Source organism: Elaeis guineensis, chromosome 16, assembly GCF_000442705.2.
Source record: "Elaeis guineensis isolate ETL-2024a chromosome 16, EG11, whole genome shotgun sequence".
Taxonomy (NCBI): domain Eukaryota; kingdom Viridiplantae; phylum Streptophyta; class Magnoliopsida; order Arecales; family Arecaceae; genus Elaeis; species Elaeis guineensis.
This window is the reverse complement of record NC_026008.2, coordinates 42,722,145-42,742,971: the sequence shown is the minus strand read 5'-3', so window position 1 is coordinate 42,742,971 and position 20,827 is coordinate 42,722,145. Positions and strand designations below refer to the sequence as shown.

The 20,827-nt window shown below is 34.1% G+C and overlaps 2 protein-coding genes across 3 annotated transcripts; both read left to right on the top strand.

Annotated features, from left to right (window-relative positions):
- The first annotated feature begins 1,298 nt into the window (after positions 1–1,298).
- LOC105059010 (thioredoxin M1, chloroplastic) lies at positions 1,299–5,834 on the top strand. Its single transcript, XM_073249817.1, has 2 exons — positions 1,299–1,648; positions 5,312–5,834. The coding sequence occupies exons 1-2, from the start codon at positions 1,361–1,363 to the stop codon at positions 5,699–5,701; spliced, it is 678 nt and encodes a 225-aa protein (XP_073105918.1). The 5' UTR covers positions 1,299–1,360; the 3' UTR covers positions 5,702–5,834.
- An 11,101-nt stretch (positions 5,835–16,935) lies between these two features.
- LOC105059009 (E3 ubiquitin-protein ligase RMA1H1) lies at positions 16,936–20,827 on the top strand. 2 transcript variants are annotated; one of them, XM_010942130.4, is made up of 2 exons: positions 16,936–17,173; positions 19,643–20,827. In XM_010942130.4, exon 2 carries the CDS (start codon positions 19,723–19,725, stop codon positions 20,494–20,496), a length of 774 nt encoding a protein of 257 aa, XP_010940432.1. In that variant the 5' UTR covers positions 16,936–17,173; positions 19,643–19,722; the 3' UTR covers positions 20,497–20,827. The 2 variants fall into 2 exon arrangements, with proteins under 2 accessions (XP_010940432.1, XP_010940431.1); XM_010942129.4 differs by having other exon boundaries at positions 16,944–17,173; positions 19,681–20,827.

Below are 20,827 nucleotides of genomic sequence, written 5' to 3'. Positions count from 1 at the left end.
GTTGGTTTTATTTTTGTTTTTTGTTTGGGAGAATGAGATTATGCTTTTGTTACATGTTATTGGCTAGGAATAGGTTTATTTTGATGCTAGAGTTTATGCTCTAACTTCTTTCAAGCTAGGGACTTGTGTTTTATTATACCAATTCTGAAATAAAGCTACAGAGCCACCACTTATTGAGAGGAAGATAGATGTATACTGTTTCCAAAAGATCACATTTGATGGCAGCCATTGTCGTTGTGCATGCTCTCTGATATCATGTTTTCATTTTGCATGACTATGGTTTGTTAAAAGATCAACCTATTGCAAGTTCACTTAGAAAGTCCCAAGTAGTATCACAAACAGGAAATTAATCACTATCATTTCATTCTTTTAGTTTTGAAAGCATCTTTACCATCAATGCCTACCAAAAATATTATTGAAGAAGAAACAATCATTAGCAAAGTTGAAACATCTAACTTCTCATATAGGTCCAATGTCCTCTTTAATTTTCTTAATGACGTACATCATGCATTCTATACTGCAGGTGCATATGATCCTCACACGTGACAGATTGAAATGAATTGGTGGGCGGTAATGCGTTCTATCTTTATAAATGGATTGATGGCATTTTTTATCTTTCACATCCAACTACAAATGATTGGCAATAAAATGAAGATTTTTTGTACCTTGTATTTTTTTTGATGAAATAGATGATAACAGCTTTATTAGCTTATAACTATATCTAAGATGTATTATTAATAAAAATATAATGATTTCTTTTTTGACAGTACTAGAAATACACCCTAACAAAGTTAAAAAATATTTCTATCTTGATATCAATGCATGTTATTATATTGCCATAACCACACAAATAGAAAAAAAATAAACAAATGCAATAGAATGAACCGATTTTAAAAAAAAAAAATGGAGAGCCTTGCAAATTACATCAAATACAATTATGGTGGATATATTAATTATAATAACCATTATTTATTCTATAAATATATGATTTCATATTTCGATACTAAAACAATAATTATTATAATGGTTGTTGTAATTATTTTATAGTAGAAAATAATGAAGAGATAAATAATTTATTTTTAAATAATTATTTCCTTAATTATACACCTTAAAATGGATCCCCGTTGGATGTGAGCCCATTGTCTAGATTTCGAACCCGACCCGAACCAAATCCGACCACAATCATCGCTGTCAGGATCAGGATCCGTGGAACGTCGGAGCGCCTCTCTCTCCACTCATCGCATAAAAATCTCTCCCGTCCCGCATAATCCAACTATAGATTCCTTGATCGCTTCTATGGGGGTCGTTTACGTAATTCATTTTCCCAAAATCCATAGGGTTTTGCCCTTCCACTCCACCAATGGCCGCTGCTGCCGCCGCCATTCTCGAGCCGCTCGCTGTTCCTGGCCCTCGTCCCGTTCTTGGTGTGTCATCCGCACCACGGGCTGCGGCGCCGCCAGTTTCCGCATCTCTTGGCCACCGGAGAACGGGGCTGTTGCCGGAATTTAAGGGTTTGAGGATCGCTTGGCGCCCTCCTAGGGCTCCATCCGCGGCCAGCTCGGCGACTGAGAAGGGTCTTCGTCGTCGATCGGTTGTCTGTGAGGCGCAAGGGACCGCTATAGAGGGTAAAGATCTTAACACTTATTGTGATTGACTCAAAAAAACATTGTTTTGAAATTGTTTTTGGTTCGTGCTTTCTTATAATTCCTTGATTGATTGGGGATCTGGACCTTAGTATCGTAGGATATGTTGTATCTTTTGATTTTGTAGTGGATTTAAATCTATACTGTAATTCTTGAATTATTTTAGGGGGAAAAAGACATCTTGTACTTTTTCTTTGTCATTCCGTGAGTGAGATAGTAACTGCTGTTGTATATTATAATAGCCAAGCTGATCACATAAAAAAGTTATTTTGTCTTCTAATCCGTTGGTTTTTATGGACATAAAGCTCCATGGCTTTTGCTTCTTCATTGATTTTATTTGCCTTCTGATATGGGAATTTCATGGTGATATCGGTGTCTTTCGATTTCAAGTGAAGCAAAATAGTTGAATTAATTGCAACCACATAAAACCAGCCATCCTTGAATAATTGTCCTCCTAACACTGAATAACCGGTGTAATTCTCTAAACTTATCTGTTCGATGGTGTTGGAGTTTCCTTTTTGTTCTTGTCCTTTTTCTTAAGAGGTGATTTCAGTTGGCTAGTGACATGTGTTGCTTTGTCGCTATTCATTTCTTCCTAACAGTGCTGTCTTTACTCCTCACCTCATCACCTGTGTTTAAATAAAAGTACAAAGAGTGGGAAAGAGAAGTTAAGGACCGAATATACAAAGGTAGGATATAAGCTAATTATGATGCATTTGTTGGATAACATATTAAAACAAAAATTAAATCTCTATATAAATATATTAATTTAAATCTCTTTAGAAATACATCAAGATATCATCTTTTTTACACATTAGGTATAGCCGATTTAAAAGAGTTGTTTTTAGTGGCTGTCATTCTAGCTGATTTAAAGTCATTAAAAGATGTTAAAATCCAAGGGATTCTGCAAGCCCAACATCGACCAAGACTATCATACTAGTGAAAGACATTAAAAGAGAGGTTGTTTTTAGTGGCTGGGGACTCCAAGCTAGAAGCTCATCAAAATGGGTTTTTTTGTGTGACAAATTTCCACTTTTATTTATTGTTGGTGTATTGATACTTACCGACACCAAAGAGTTGAGTGGCATGGTTATATTTTATGTTAATCTTGGAGGAAGAGATTAATCGTGCATCTAGATGTGGACATGCATTGTGAGGTGGAGGAAAGTAGAGAAAAGACATCATGAGCCTTGCCAAGTTCAGGTTAGGTGTCAATGACTATTTGGTTCATGGAGAACCACCAATACAACAATGGTAGGTTTCTATATGAGATGTGGAAAAGTATAGAATAAGATTTGGAACAATGTTACTAAATGTAGTTTAAGAAAGCATGGTTGAAAGATAGGTGTTGGGTAGTCGGAATTGTTGGAATATATGTCTATGTGTGTATGTATATGTATATATCTGTACACACACGCACACACACTCTGAAATGTTTACAGGAGTTATTTGAGCCCAACACAACTCTAAACACTAATATGAATCATGCCAATTAGCGGATGGGCAAAAATGGTCATCCATAATGTCTTCTCTCCCCTTCCCTCCTTCGTATGATTCCTTTTTCTCCAGTCTAGATGAGGCTTGTTTAAAGAGTAGCTTCCCATGTACCACTCAACCTAGTTTTGTTTCCTTGTAGTTCCCACGGACCAATGAGTGAGGAAGTGGAAGTTGATATAACAATCCCATTTTTAGATAGATTGTTTCCTTGTAGTTCCCACCGATCAAAAATAAAGCCTTGTTGAGGTCTTTTGTAAGTGCGATTATCTCCATAGGTTGTTGAGCATGCAAGCATTCATGGAATTCAAAGCCTGACTCTAAGCATTGTGTTGCCTAGTAGTTGCATATATGTGTTTGATGGTGATTGTGCCCTTATGACATATATGGATGGCAAACAAGTGAATGTTGCGTGGTCCTCCATGAAATTTTGAAAAATTTGGTATTTGGATATTTACTTATATTGCACTTTTGGGTGCCTCTGATAAGCCTGCAAGCATGTTGTGGCCACACATCACTACCTGTAGATGAAAAGTCTCTTTGCAAACCATTTGAAAGTCTTGATCTTAGAAGTTTATTGAAATTATAGTTTTGAACAAATTTCATAAAATAGATTATAACTTGTATTTGTATATCAATGGGATATTTTAATTCAGACACAAGTTGGGCCATGCCAGTTTGAATGGGTTCGGCCTAGATGGTGCTATGCTTGCTCAAAATCAACTCAATGTAATTAGTTGTTTTGTAGTCAATAACTCAGGCAACCCAAAGCAAACAAATTTCTAACCAGCTTTTCTGTTAACTCAACCAAACTTAGCTTGTGTTTTCTTCCATCCCAACTGAGTCCTTGCCCCCAGCAAGTTGACAATGCTTGTAACATGAATTGAGCTGGCCGAGTTAGACCTAACTTGATTAGATTTGACTGAGCTACACTTAATCCAACACAACTATACCTAACCCGATTGAGCTTGAACTATGTCTAGCTTAGAAATTGTGAAGTTGTGTTCAGGATGGCTTGGTTGGGTTTCATGTTGGGTTAGGGCTGGGTAGCTTAGAAATTGGGTTGGTTGTAGAGTAGTGATAAGGCATGTTGATGAAGTTTTGTTTGATGACATTTTATGATAATAAGGAGCTTTGTTTGTTAGGGGTGGTTAAATTGGGTCTACCAATGTGCTCTATGGGGTTGACATTCTCACCTGGCACACTGTATTGTATCTTATGTTAGTTTCCTTCATGTCCTTGATATATGTTTATTCTTTGTTAGAGGCAGATAATGTAGTAGCCAATTTAGTTATATATTAATTACATCATTTCATGTTAATCTGAACTTTTGTGGGACATTTGTTCTTTCGCTCCTGTATGAAATATGTACATGGACTGCGTATATGGTGCATGCTGAGGTATATAAATGGATCTCTTGTCCTTCTCTTACCTCCAGGGTGTGATCCCATTGATATTGGAGATATCTACCTTTATCTAGATAATAAGTACATTTACTTGATCACTTGCCTCTCAAATTTCTAGTATTAGGGACCAGCACTGTCCACATCGGGTGGAGTCAGACCCAGTAGGAGATTGAATTCTTGGGGTGGATTTGTTTTGTGGACAAGGTTGGGGACTCCTTGGTGAATGACCAATACCCGACTCCATTCCAGCTCCCATGACTGAGATGTCGGTCCAGCAGTCAGAAAAGGTGGCAATCAACTTAATCTTGTTGATTCTGATGCGGGTCTGCGTTCGGAGTTCCGTCGAGAGGTTCATCAGTTGAGCCGAGCTACCACTCTCCTTTTCAGTGTGTTGATTTGTCAATTTGTCGATTTGATGTTTCAACCGTCCTAACCTTATAGCACTGTCATGGTACTCAAACACCCGTTACATGTTTGCCCAAATGCCCTTTCATATTGAAAATATCTTCATTGGCTATGCAACGTGCTGATGCTAAACAAAATTATCTTATCCCACCAGGTGCAATATACCTTCTGTTGTAAATGTAGATATCATATATAAGCGAAGATGGTACCTTTCTAAGCATCAAGTGTTTGTTTTTCAAAGTTTTCATTCTTTTACCAAATGGGGATCATTTCATTAAAATTTAGCCCATCAAACTTGCCCGGCTATTCTTATTCATGGTTCTGCTTAAAGCGCAGCATTGCCATATCTTAAATTATTAAAAGTTTTATTGCAGCTGTTCTGTCACTTTATGTCTTGACTGTACGGTAAACATTTTTGGTTATCTCTATTACAGTTCCAGAAGTACAAAATCAACATGGCAGTCACTTGTCATTGAGTCTGATATTCCAGTGCTAGTGGAGTTTTGGGCTCCATGGTGTGGACCCTGCCGTATGATTCATCCAATGATTGGCAAATTGTCGAAGGTATATGACGGAAGGCTCAAATGCTTGAATCTCAACACTGATGAGGACCAGGATATTGCAACCAAGTATGGAATCAGAAGCATTCCAACTATCATGATTTTTAAGAATGGGGAGAAGAAAGATGCTGTTATTGGGGCTGTGCCAGAGAGTACCCTAATCACAAGCATTGAGAAATTCATAGAGAAGTGAGTGGTTCTTTTGTTTTTCCTTCAGAAATGTAAAGCTATGCACTCAGTCCTTATTTCTGGTATAAACTCGATGAGAAAATTCGCTTTCAGTCCTTATAAATACTAGCCCCCAGCTCCAAGCCTGAAAATTTCTATATCATTATTTCCCTTCACCTGCCAATCACATTCTTCCCCATCTTTTCTTCTTGGGTGTAAATCAATTTATACATGAGCAAATAAGATGGCTTTAAATAGATCAGTAGAATCCATAGTAATAAAATTATAAATAATCATCTTAGGATTTGCATTTTTCGAGAAGCTTATCATGTACCGATCTTTTCACTATGATTTTCTTCTTTAGTTACTTTCATAATGTTCTTTCTATTGGTCCCAATTGCGGGTATCGAATAAATTATTAGGCTATTGTACTAACACTGTGAAGGAAATGAAGCTTTATTTTAAAAATGCCTAAACAAGTTTAGTAATTGCAGGCTCAGCTGAATTAAGACCTAGTCTTATATCTTTGGAGTTTAAGTGCCCTTATGTGTGAGGGCGTAATTATATCAAGGCCAGACAATTCAGTTTTCCATCCGTCATGGTCCCTTGACCTTGCTGGCTAAATTCATGGAAAATCCTTGACAGTCAAACTAATATTTCTTTCTTTTAGACAACTGAGTCTTCACACATCAATAGGAAGCTAATAAAGATCTAAGTGATATTAGGAGTTTAACCAAACGAGCGGAGAAATATTAAGGAAAGAAGGGTACCTGTGGGGATTTTGGAGCTGATTGAGTATTTCATAGCTGGAGAAATCAAGTTCATAAGTAGTTTATTAAGGTTCATGATTTTAAATATGGCTAAACTGGTATAAGTATGTCAAGTATTAATGGTGATGATTATTTCGTGCATTTGATGCAAAGGTGTTTGAATATTTTTTATTCATGGTTGTAGAACTTTTATCCAAGGTGTGCTCACCTTTTTCTAACTAGAGATAGATTGCCAGTTCTCATATTATTTTAAAGATGTTTGTTAGCTGATACCAAGCATAGTTAAAAAGTTGGTCAGAGGGATAGTTTCTTGCTTCACGTGGTCTTATCAAGGAGACATAGTGAGAGAATTTAGACTTAGACTTGGTTCACCAGAAAATAGGGTAGGTTTAAGGGTGGTAATTTTTTTTTGACACGTTAGGTATCAATCCGATCCAATTAAAATTCGAGATGGATATGAGTTTTAAAAAAAAATATAAAGTAGATTCAAATCAAGTACAGCTAATAATATATCCTGTCCCGAATCTGACTTCGATTCGATAACCCTTATATATAAATACTCAATCAAAGCCTAGCCAATCCATCATCTAAACTTACTTATTCGGCCGCTCCAAGTCTCCTGCTCGATGACCTTAGCCATTGTCTCCCTATCCAATTGGTGGAGGCAGAAGCAGCGAGTAAAGACGAGCAATCGAAGTAGCGAGGGTGGAGCGAAAGCAAGCGGCAAACATAGAGACATAGATGACGGCGGCAATGCGGCAGCCATGATCGAAGGCTAGGAGGGTGGTGAGGTGGTGGGGTTAGGGGCTCTGACGAGATGACAAGGGTCTGGAGCCTAGAGGACCGCTGGCTAGGTAGTGGAGGAGGAGGAGGAGAGGAGGATGGTGTTCAGAGAAAAAAATCTTGTTCAGCTATCGTCTAAGCTTCTCTCTTCAGCCGACAAAATCTTAGACATTGTCTAAGCTTCCTATTCGGCCACTCCAAGCCTCCACCAGATTGAGACTCCTACAGACAAATGAAAAAAAAATTAAAAGATAAGACTTTCTCCTACATAGATTGATCTTTTTTTTTTTTCTTTATGCTTTCTTTTTTTTTTCTCTTTTTCAGAGATCTATGGGGAAGGAGAGGCAAGAGCACCCTAGGAGATCGAAGGAGTTTCCTAGATTGGAAGATTGGAGGGGTTTCTTAGATTTCTATGGGAATTGGGGAGGAGATTTTTTATCAAAAGAGAGGGTTCCGAGTATACCTGACTCAACCCGATCTAATATTAATCTCCATTTTACTCGACATGAGATGGGTACAAAGTGAATATGGGTTTGAATTTTTTCTTGATGAGGTGCGTATAGGTATTGGTCGACTTGACCCATAGTCAACCTATTGCTATTTCTAGATAGGCTCGTGCCTTAACCATGATATCTATCATACCATCATAAATTGCAGCTTTAAAATATGAAACAAGAATAAACCAAGACAATGCTATAAAAAACATTAAGTTCTACATGCCATTCGAATGATATTTTTCTAAGAATCATCTTCAATAGAAATCCTAATAATCTTAAAAGTCATTAAATTTTGCTAAAATGATTTACAAACAATAGATATTAAAGATTCTAAGATCATAAGAAGAAGGAAGATTAAATTATGTCTTCTAATTCCATTGATGGTGTTAAACATTCTATGTTGCCTTTAATTTCTCTTCTCACTTTTTCCTTTGTTTAACTTTTGAAGCATATTTATCGAAGGATTTAATGGATATTTTTCTCAAACATGTTACAGAATAATGGCTGTTAAGTCATTTAATCCACTAGTATTAATTAAGATGCCATAAAGAAATAGAACAAAACAAAATATTACCATCCTACTAAGGTATTAGAAACTCCGATAAAAATGATATAATAAATGGTGGTTAATGACAATTAAAAGAAACAAAATCCCTTTAGACAACCGCAAATTGCTTCATAAAGAAATATCTTAGACAAATATAAATTTAAACCCCGAATGTATACTCTCAAACTAGATAAACTAGTTCGACATGATTTTCTCTTCCTCTTCCACTGCCACTAAAATTTTAGTGGCCATCATAGTTCTTTCTATGCTTTTTGCTTATGGTATATATTTTCCTCTATTTTAGTGTAAAAAATAGGAAGAACTATGATGGCCTCTCAATAAATTGTTCTTTTATATTCAACATTCATGAAGTAGATCTTAGTTATGCTCGGATTCTATCTAAATATTTGTGCATATAGGTATAAATATGTGTACTAATTCAAAAATTATTTTGTTGCCATAGCAAATGCAACTTATGATTGTATTGGATATTGTGAAGATATCACATTGGTGCTGTAGTGCAACAGAACATGCCATGACCTTGGATTTAAAAAGGGAGGGCAATGTGTGGCACCAATTTATGAAATTTGTTGATGTAATAAATGACTTTCTAACCGTTGAAAAAACCATGCCATACTGTATTCTTCATTCATTTTCTGCTTGATGATGCATTATAAATATAATTAATATATTATAAAATATAAAGAATATTATGATATTTTTATAAATTTTAAAATAATTGATATCATAATTATTTTTAATTTTATTATTATTTTATTAAAAAAAATAATCAATGATCAAAAAGTATGATGAGATTTACTTTCTCGTCATCATATCCAATTTGGACCTATTATTAGAAAAACCGTTTTATATTTATATTAATTTAAAAAATATTAGCATATTATATGATTTTATTTTAGGAAGATATATATTTTTGTGATTGTATGTCCACAACTCACCGATGGCATACATATTGTGTAGGAAAATAATTACATAGCCATCTTTTTCTATTTGATTATACTAACTAATAGTTTGAGTTTTTGATGCACAATATCAAACCTACTGATCCAAGCTTATTTTTTCTAATTGTATAAGCCTAAACCATAAATCTTATAAGATTTTGAATTCATGAATTCAAGCAGACGCTTAATCTATTTATAATTTATTTAATATATTTAATATATTTAATTTGATTTAACTTATTTAATAAATTAGTTGTGCGAGTCGAGTCAAATTATCTGTTTAATAAATAGATCAAATTCAAATCTAAATTTTTATTTTTTAATAAATAATTTATATTTAAATTTATAAATTTTAATCTGATCCGTATTCAATTCAATCTAATTTAATTGCCTTCCCTGGATACAATCTCTCTCCTGTAGGAATTAGTACTATTATATTCGAGTGCGTGCTGAAGACATTCCATGCTATTGCATGGAGTTTGTCTTCTTGATACATCTTGCGGATGATGTTGGAGATGCTCCTTGCACCTTGCCCTTTTTTTTTTTTGTGGGTGTGCGCCTCAGATGACATCAAATGTACATGTTTCATCTTGCTATTCGATATGCATGAATCTATGTAAATGGAGATGTTTTTTTTTTGGTAAACATATAAATAGAGATGTTATCATGGGTCTAGATGTTCTTATTCCTGATTGTTATAGTTTCTAAATGTTTGCATTTAGCCCATGACCCAACCCGATGAATGATTTAATATTTCTGATGGTCCCATTATTTTTATACATAACATCGAATCTTATTATTTTGGACATTATTTAAAACCATTTAGGCTGTTATTCATAAGTCAAGGGAGAGTAAAGCTGGTAGGATGTGGGTTGAAACGGTGTCGTAGCCTTGCAACAAAAAATATAAGGTGATCCAATCCAAAATAGCGAGGAGAAATTCTTGTGCACCGAGGAGTGTAAAAAATTTATCGTGGATGCACTACTATATAATTGATCTACATAACTATTATTTTTAATAAATATTTAATATTATAATTTTAATTTTTCATTTAAAAATTTTATATAATAAAAATATTTTTATTTTTTAAAAAAATTATGACATCTTGTGGCATATTATGACTTCCTACATGCTAGATGTCATCATATGATTTAGAAAATTATGACATTCTGTGGCATATTATGACATCCTACATCAAATTATAATTTTCTGTATGTAGATGTCATAATATGGTTCAAGATATCATACATAGCATAGAAAGGATATTTTATTCAACCACTTTTAATGTGTATTTAATGTCTTAGTTTTTTTTTTGTTTAAAAATTTTGAATAAAAAAATATTCTTACTTTTTGGAAAAAATTATAACATCCTGTGGCATATTATGATATCCTACGTCAAAATTATGATTTCAAACATACAGGATGTCATAATATGGACATAGAATGTCATATTTTTTTCAAAAAATAAAATATTTTTTCATTCAAAATTTTTAAATCATAAAATAAAATTATATATATTTAATATATATTAAAAATAATGATACATAAATTAATATATAAAATAGTGTGCTTCATGTCAGATTTTTCCACCACTCGTGATGCAAAAGAAAAATTTGGATATGGGAAGTAGTGCCGTTCATGTTCGGTGGGTCCAGCAGCATGTGAAAGGGGAGAGGGTGTTGCATCCAGCCAATACAAACAACAGCGCCTTGCCGGGCGGTCTTCATCATTTGGGTGCATCCATCATTTGCTTCCTCCAGATAAATTTTGACGACATAGAAATCGGATAGGATTTGTGATTAAAAGTTTAGACTCCAACTTATTATCATGGGTGGCAATCAAATTTTTAATATTTTAAATTTTAGAGTTGAGTTGAGGCGGCGTGAGTGAGAAGGCATCAATTATGCAATATTTATCTTAAGGATAATTTGTATCATACTTGAGATTGATTCGTCGATGATGATTGAAAAGCGATCATCTTCTATACGGCGGAGCATTGTATTGGGTGAATCGTAGCATGTTGCTTATCTTTTTTATAATATTTTATTTTTTAATTTTATTGGATGTGTTGATGCTAGGATAGTATGATTTTTTTTTTTCTTTTTCCTTCTTAACATCTAATAGTTTACACAAGATACAGAGCCCTTGATTTATAATTAAAAAAAAAAATACTTGTGGCATCTATTTTCATCTTCTTTTTTAAAATATAATTTTTGTTAATACATACTAGACCACCAAATAATATATACTAAGTAAATTAACCATCTGACAAGTCAAAATACATATAATAATTCAATATATAGCTTCTAAAACATGATATTCACGATACATAATATCAAAATTGAAAATATATATTTAATAAATTAATAATCTAACCATTCAATACATATTTTTAAGCAATTGATATACAATTGTTAATATATATCGTAAATTTCTTTGGTACACATCCAACAATAATCTATTATACATCTCCAGACAAATCGAGATATAATTTTTAAAGAATACGTTTACTTGGAGGTATGTATTAAATCACTGTGAATGTATATCAAAAAAAACTCATGGTGTGTAAAATGAAGTGACAAGTGTGTATCGCATGATCATATAATATGTACTATGATATTTTAAAAATATTATATTTATTTTTTTAAATATATATATTAGATTACTAGATAACTAATTTATTATGCATCATCTGATCATGCATTATCTATCAGTGAATTTCATATTCTCCTATATATCGATAAAAATATGATTAGTTTATTTTATATATATCATCTGATCATATAGTATATATTGATAAAAAATATAATTTAAAAAATATATATATATATATATTTTTAAATCATAAATGGATATTTTTTTGTTTATTTTTTTTTTTTTTTTAAAAATATGATAAAAATGAAAGCCCATCCCAAATTGTTTTTTCGGTGGCTCGTTCCATGTGATTTTTGTTCAGAGATAGAAGCAATGGAAGCCAGCAGGAAGAGCCGGCGCCATACGATTTTGTTCGGAAGTGGGAAGCAGTGGAGACCAGCAGGAAGAGCCGGCGGGTGGGAGAATCTTTGATCTAAAATAAGCAAAACTTGGTTAGGACGCAACATGCTTTTTCTCGTTGCTTGGATTTTGTGCGCTTACGCAGCACGGACTGATTGTCTGTCTGTTCGGTGCCTACCGATCCATCGTTTGGAGCTCTCTTCCCAAAAATATGCCCATCCTATTTTAAGATACGATACAACTGGTTGGATTCAGATTTAGATTTGTCCATATCTATTTATCCAATCTTAAAATATAAGTTTATTAGATCCAAAATCAATCCGAACTCCATGTCCATTTCCTAAATCGGAAAAAAAAAAAATCAAGTAGAAATTGAGTATTGAACAAGATATGCTACTATGCCTTTTGAGTTTTGATTATCTTTTTAAAATTATTCAATACATGCAAATCTTGTGCATTATCAAAGATGAAGAAATAATGAATAAAAAAATAATTTTATCTAAAAATATACATACATTCATAATAACATGTATGTATATATGACCGGATCGAGTGCCAGTTTTCGAGTGCGAATCTACTAATTAGAGCCAAATCCAACTTATTAGAACCCAAATCCAAGTCCAATAATTTATTGAGTTTCACTTTTTATATCTAAATTCTATGTTCTAGGTCAATTTAAGTTAGTAGGTTATTGGTCCCAATCGATACATGTAATCTTAAACCAGAGATTTTTATTGCTTATCTTCCATCTCGATGATAAAGAAAATTTTATAGATCCCAAATTATCTCAATATTGTCAATTCACTGAGATATGCTTTGAGATTCGAAAGCCGATCATCCTTCACACTTTGATATGCAGGATGCCAGCCATGTGCCTGGCATGTGGCCATCCCTCTCTTGAATCCTCAAGGCCTGTTCCTTTCTAAAAATTTTTGTGATAGAAAGTGACTCCTAAAGAGAAATGCTATGGCTTCGCAATGAAAAGCCAGCACACTTGCTGTTTTGATCTTTTTGAGTTACATGTCTGAGTTGCTAAAATATTTTAAAAGATATAACCATCAAAAGACTACACCTCTTTTATTTTTTGGCACATAAAAGGAGGTAGAGCCTGTAAAAAAAGAGACTACACCTCTTTGATGAGCTAGCATCTTTTAGAAACCAATGGAGACTTATTTTCTAAGATCAAATACATCATTCCTGACAAAAAGGTGCTCAAACTATATATAGGTCATTCATAGATACATATCATACTTGAAGCTAGATACAAGGTATTCATAGATACATATCGTATTTTTCTTGAAATATAAATTTTCAATACTCTTGGCCTAGCTAGAATAAATTTTAATCTAGATACGTATATAATAATTTATGGATTGGTATACAAAAATAATCCTACCTCTAGTTGCCATTGCCTATTAAATCTTATGGTTAGTATTCGCACTCGATCTTTTATCTCCAGCACGGTTGGCTTCATGTAAAATATGATAATTTATTTGAAAAATCTAGTTGGCATAAGGAAAAAAAAATGAAAAGCAGAGAACATCATTATGATTTTCAACCCATCGCTTGACAACTCTTTTATGTTGGAATACAAAATATTTGACAAAAATCTAGAGTCTCCAAATGTGAAACAAGGAATAAAATGAGTGACAAATGATGAAACATACTGGTGATCTATAAAATAGAAGTTGATAAAAGATTAAAAACAAATAAAGTTATAAGAGGTAAAAACTGCATGCAATTGAATTCACTTATTCATACGCATAGTGATGCTTAGAAAAAGGAAATGAAGAGATATCTGGGGAGAGATGCTATCTTAAAGCAATCGGGGAAATCTTAAACGTAGGAATATGGTCAAAAGAGGGTTATTCTCATGATTGCATGAAGTGGAGTGCCACACTAAGCAATAAGCTAAATTAGTTCCAAAGGATTTAGTTATTATTAAATTAATTAACAATTTCTAAAGATTTCATCTCTTTTGGAGGATTCTTAGTTCTTTGTAGTGGAACTTTAAGGGATGCAGATATTAAAAAGTGGCATATAAAGTGCATTGTGTGTATGGATAATCCATTCCATTGGTAATTATGAGTTCCCACTTGTCCAAATGCAACTAATTAGATTTTTAGAGACACATCATGAGCTTATCTTCTTTGGGCTTGCCAAGTTTATTAAAAATAATGGCAAACAAGATGGCTATATTTTCATTATCTTTTGGTTTTCAGACTTAAATGTGGCAAATATAAAACAATGATTTAATAATGTGGACTCATTGGTTTTGCTCAAAGAAAAATGGTTCGCTCCTTCAACCGACGATATTTTCGAAACTATCAGTGGACAAGCTTGCACATGGATTAATATGTAGTTTTTACTAGATCCTTATATGTGGTCCCAAGATTGCCATCTTCCGTTCTTCCCAGTGAAATGATGTTTACCAGCATCTCTTGCAAAGATATTGGTCCATTGCGTTAAAATGCCAGAAGTGATTGGAAGTATATAATTACTAATTTCTTAGCCATCTAATTTTAATAATTTTAAATATATGGTACAACACGATCCAGCATCAGAAGATCATTCGATACTCAGGATGGTGAGAACAAGCATGAAAAATATTTGCTAAGAGAGAGAGAGAGAGAGAGAGTAATAAAGAGAGTTAAAAAATTTAAATAATAAAAATATTAGAAACTCAAAAAGTTTATTTCTCTATTTGAAGAAAATGATAATTATTGTTATTGTTTGTCTTGATTATGTAAGTTAATCTCCTCCTCCTCTTCCTCCTCCTCTTCTTTATAAAAGAGAGCAGTGGGGTGTGGGGGTATGGAGTTGGACAAATCTCTTCATCTTTCTTCACTTTATTATATATTATCTATGGTTGCGTAACTTTGAACATAGGAATTATCTATTTCCATCCAACAAAGTATGGTATCAAAAGAAACTTATTCGACAAGCTAAGCATTTAAGGATGATCCTTGCATCTTAAATATATTTTCTGTAATTCTTGCAAACCTAAATTACTTATGAATACATGGCCCAAAAAATCTCACATGAAATGTTCCTAGATATGCTCTTCTTTCGGTGAATCCATCCAAAGAACAATTTTTTCTAAGGAAAATACAGCTCGAAAAGGAAAAAAATGCCCAAATATTTAGGCCAATCTCCACACATTTACTCTTACATTACATTGACAAAGACACTCCTCTTTTTAGAAAATGCTCTGTTTTATCCATAAAAAACATAAAAAAAGATATATATTATATATAAAAGGACAAGATCTATCCTTATTTTCATGTCACTCGCTATGCCGTTCAAAACATAATTTTGTTGTTATATCACGGTCCTAATTTACACATTCTATTTTTTGATGTTGGTATTGTGTTTCCGCAATGTAACAACTCATTTATCACAGAGAAGAAAAAAACAAAAAAAAGTTCATCTTGTGTTGGGACTTGTTATTTCTCAAATAATCGTACGGCACTCAGAAATTTTACTTTCCTATGCTTGCTTCTTAGTCAGCCTACCAAGTAAACACCACAAATCAAACATTAGAAAGCTGGGAAAGTGCATTTAAGAAAGAGTTTGAAAGAGTGTAGTTGCGTCGTATAAGAAGAGTTTTTAGGAGACTAATTTGCTTGCTCAGTTGTTTATTGAAGTCTCTCTCCTTTGCATGAATTTCCAAGAATAATGAACACTTTAAATTTCATAAAAGTGCCATGGATCTACTGATTAGGATCATTTTATATCATTCTCTAAAAATTTTATATCTTTATATAAAAAAATATTGAAATATATTAAAAAATATAAGATTAAAATCAGATCGATACTCGTAATCAATTTTATTTTATTTAATAATATTAGTTAGATATAAAAATTTATATTTATATTTGTTCTAATTAAATATGAATACAAATTAGATATTAAAATTATAAAAAAAATATAGATACAAATTTGATAATTAAATTTTATGAGCACAAAAAAAATATCACCAAACAAAAATGTACTAATTAATAGCATGTGCTATATAAAATTAAAATATGGTGACTAATAGAAGCAGATATTGGGATATAGATTGGATGGTTATTTATCTATATTTATATTTATTTTTAAATAAATATAGATACAAATATAAATATTAATTCGATGATCAGATTTTTGTTCAATGGTTCAGATGAATTGATTTCATTATCGATTTGTAACATTTGATGCTGATCTAATGAATTTATCAGTCATGGTTCAGCATATTTTTATTAGATTTTATCACGTTAGATCGATCCGTAGTCTTACTAGTTGATTAATTAGATGTTGACAAATGGCAGATGCCTATTTGATGTTTCAAAATTATTTTTTCTGAAATTCATGACAGAAATATCTGCCGTATCATTTTTAGAAAGGACGTACGTTTTTTTACTTTTGTCAGATAATAAATTTTAATATTATTAAAATATGATGTATTTATTTCAATGATTAAGATTGATAGATATTTCTATATTTTATGTTCGATTCGATAATCATGAATCTATCCAGATAGATCCTGATATGAAAAATAGATTCGGACAAACCTTCAGAAAATATCTAACTTTTAGTCCATCCCCAAAGCGTATCTAATTTTTAGCCAACTTCCAGGAAATTCAGCTCGTTCATAAAAGGAAAATATGCGTGCACCGTCCGTTGCACTTGGCGGGCGTGGAATTGTATAAAAGAAAAGTTATAATATCAAAAAAAAGAAACTCATAATCCGCAGCACGCGTTCCCCGCGGTTAAATTAAATCCTGCTGGCCTATAAATAGGAGAAGGTCTCCGCTGCTCCGCCCATCGCTCGCCGGAATCGCTCCTTTTCGCCGTCGCCGGAGCTATTCGCCGCATCTCCTTCCTGACGCCCATAAGAGCTCTCCATCGAAGAACAGAGAGGGTGGGGGAGAGAGGAATTGGCCGTTAATATCTTCCAAATCGGTAAGTTAATTGTTATTCGAAGCCTTTGTGCCTCTTTTTCCTTCCAGTTGTTGTTTTTCCAGATCTTTGAGCTTTAATTATTGATCCTTGTGAGCAAACCCGTTCCGATCGTCAGGAAGTTTGGGAGTTTGATCCGAAAATGGGTTAATTTTTGTAGTTTAGAATGGTCCATTGGGTCGATCGCCAGAAATGAGAAGCAAAAGATGGAACTTTCATTGAAGCGTTTTGAGCTTTGGTTCTCGAGTACTAGGTTGCTTTTCTTCTTGTCACTCGTAAATTAGTATCTAGGATTTGGTTTGAAGGGATTCATTCCCTGTTCCATTGCTCGTTCTTGAGATTTGCGTTGGATCTAGGGATTTTGATTGCAGCAATCGAGATTTAGCCGGCGATGGACAGAAGAGAAGATAAGATAGAAGTTTTTATTAATCTTCCGTCCAAAAAAATGTTTTTGTTTATTTTATTTCTGTTTTCACTTGATCTTTAGAAACTGTCGGTCATTCATGTCTTCTTTCCCTTTTCCCCTAAATCTTTGCCACCATGTCACCATCACCTTTCCCTGGATTTTTTTTTTTTTTACATTTTTTTTGGAACTAGTTTAGTTTTTGTCCCCATTTTTGTCTGGTTATCACTTTGACTGTTCCATATTTAGTTTTACTTTTTCGCCCTGTTACAGTTTATTTCTCTGGATAACTGGCCAAGAACCTACCAATTGCTGATCACAACATCCCCAAAACCGTAGTTTTTCATCTTTTTAGATATGCCTGTGTCTTTTTTTTCCCCATATATGGATTCTAAAGACTCTTCTTCTTCTTTTCCACAGAAGAACAATGTTTTGGCATTGAATGTTATATAAATTGAATTAGGTTGATCTTTCAGATATGGATGTGTGATCGTCTGAAGGGCATTTCAAGTCTTTTTTTATAGATTATATCCTCTGAATACTAGTAATTCTTTTAAATATCTTTTGCCTCTTTCTTTTTATTTTTATTTTTTATTTTTAGATGTAGTAGAAGGTCAGCTACTACCCACCCTTTTTTTTAATGATCAATTATACAACCCAGAATATTATAAAATCCATCTTCTACATCTGTCCGACCAACTATTGAGCCTTATCCCACTTAAATTGGGGTTTGACTTTATGAATCATTCCTTTTCCTGTTCTTCCTGCCATTTGTTCGGTACGGCTTGAACTTACCTTAATTAGTTTTAAAATATTGATAAATGAGTATTAGTCATAGGACTTGCAATCTTAAGACAAAGGAATGTAAACTTTATCAATTTCAATCAGGCAATGAATCATCAAGTGAATTTTTCTTTTCTTTCTCTTTTTTTTTTCATTCAGGTTCTTGTTTCTTGTCTCCATTATACATATCATGCTGTCAAAGCTCCATCCTAGAGTAACTGAACGGGAAGAGTTTGTTCTTCTTGGGGCTCTCAGTGGCATCTACAGATTTCCGAGTGTTGCCATCAGTCACCTCTCTATCCTAGTCTGTTATTGATTCATTCACTTGATATTGGAAATGAGAGGAGATGCCGCTGAACTCATAGCACTTATATTATTGCTAATCTCTGCTTCTTGTTTGATGAAAGCAGTACAATACTCACAATTAGAGTTAAACTAGCATGTATTTGAAAACCTATGCTAATTTTTTGTTATTTTCACTGAAAGGCCTACCTGGATTTATTCAATATTTTGAACTCTTTCTTATTCTTGGTTGCTTGTCTGCCTCATAAGAACTCTACATTTTCAACAAGCAGTATATTAAAAAATACAAAAAGTAAAAAGACACAAGAAATGAGAGTCTATAGAAAACAAGATCTTTTTTTTTTTTTTTTAGGCAAAAGGATGCCTACATCTCTATCTCAAAATAGTTGCTTATTCATGAAGTTCAAGGTGTTAGATTGGTAAGTTCCCTTTCAGTTATGGCACCGACAACATCTTGTCTTCTTATGTAAAGAAAGGGACAATACAGTGATACATATCTAGGAACACTCAGATTTAATCATTTCCTGTGAAATTCTGTTCTAGCGATTCAAAATGACAATGAGAGGCTACTTTATCCTCACCCTTTCATTATCTCATGGAAAATAGATATATTTGTTCACTGAATTGAGCATAAAATTATAAAATGGAAGTCTATCTATATTGCATGAATAATTATGTTTGGCATCTGGCGTGCAAAAAAAAACACAGCTTTCTTCTTCAAGCTAAACCCTTAGTTTGGCAAATTTGGCTCCATTCGTATCATCCTTTTCTACTAGCAATCTTCAGCTAAATCTCCCATATGCAAGACAATGTCATCTCCTGAACTTATGTTAGAAAATCTACCACCTTATGTGGTCCTTGTTTGAATGTTACCCTTATGGTCATGGACACCTTGTAAGGTGTGCCAATCCTTGGCCATATTTAAATTGCCCTGTTTAAAAACATAATTCTGCTGACACACAGTGTTACCAAAACTGTTGCAGTACTTGAAAGACTCAAGTTTCCCTGCTATGTTTCACAGACTGCTCCCTATTGCCAAATACTAGAGTGCACTCAAGAGTACATGGAGGTAGAAGGGACTGTGCAGGCATATATTGAGGAATCTGAGGTTGAGAAAGAGCCATCAAAGAAGTGCAGCATGGATGCTCATTCACCTTCTGTAAATGGCTGCTTTGACTGCAACATATGTCTGGACTCTGCAGCTGAACCTGTTGTCACCCTCTGTGGCCACCTCTACTGCTGGCCCTGCATTTACAAGTGGCTGCTGGTCCAGACTACTTCCCTTCAGCAGTGCCCTGTCTGCAAGGCGCCGCTTTCAGAGGATACTCTTGTCCCACTCTATGGCCGGGGTGTCAATACCCAAGAAGGATCTCAGCAGAGCCTCAAGATCCCCCATCGGCGCTCCATTTACCGGGGCCGTTCTCTGATTTCTTCAGTTATTGAACACCAGTACCCTCGTGATCATGAGGAGGAATATGTTGATATCCAGTCACCAATGCCCCAGCCACAACTTCCGCATCACCATCACCACCAACGATACGATCCTTACTATAGTCATCTTGGTAACAGTTTCATGTCAGCACCATCATCACTGCTGGCAGCACCAGTCTTCCATTCGACAGCAGGTGGTGTGCTCGGGGAGTTAGCTGTTGCTGTCTTTCCATGGATGTTTAGGAGTCATGAGGCTGGACTGTATTACGGCAGCCGCCCATATGATTTAACAGCAAGCATGAACAGTCCTAGGCTGAGGAGGCATCAGATGCAGGTGGAGAGCTTGCTGCACCAGTTATGGCTCTTTCTCTTCTGCTGCGCAGCTCTATGCCTGTTCTTGTTGTGAAGGACTACAAGTCCCCATACTTCATCTACTGAGGTAAATATGGTGGCATTTCAAAGTAGGGCGGAAGCATTCCTGGAGAAGGTAATAATTAGTTGTTGCAAGAGGAGGTACATTGGTAGTGAGACATTGGAGCTGGAGTCAACTTCATGTCCTGTTGACAAATCACAGTTTGTATTCTAAGCCAGAATATGTCAAAAAACACAATCCTTGTTACTAGTATCATTGTGAAATATTCATGTAACTGTTTCACTCACTCCGAGTCTACAGTTTGTATTCTAAGTTGGAATGTGTAAATATACAATCCAGTCCTTGTTACTAGAGGTTTCGCTCA

Coding starts and splice junctions, on each gene's coding strand:
- LOC105059010 (XM_073249817.1), top strand. CDS start 1,361: ATGGCCGCTGCTGCCGCCGCCATTCTCGAGCCGCTCGCTGTTCCTGGC. Junction 1,649..5,311: donor AAGATCTTAACACTTATTGT/GATTGACTCAAA, acceptor AATTATTAAAAG/TTTTATTGCAGCTGTTCTGT.
- LOC105059009 (XM_010942130.4), top strand. CDS start 19,723: ATGGAGGTAGAAGGGACTGTGCAGGCATATATTGAGGAATCTGAGGTT.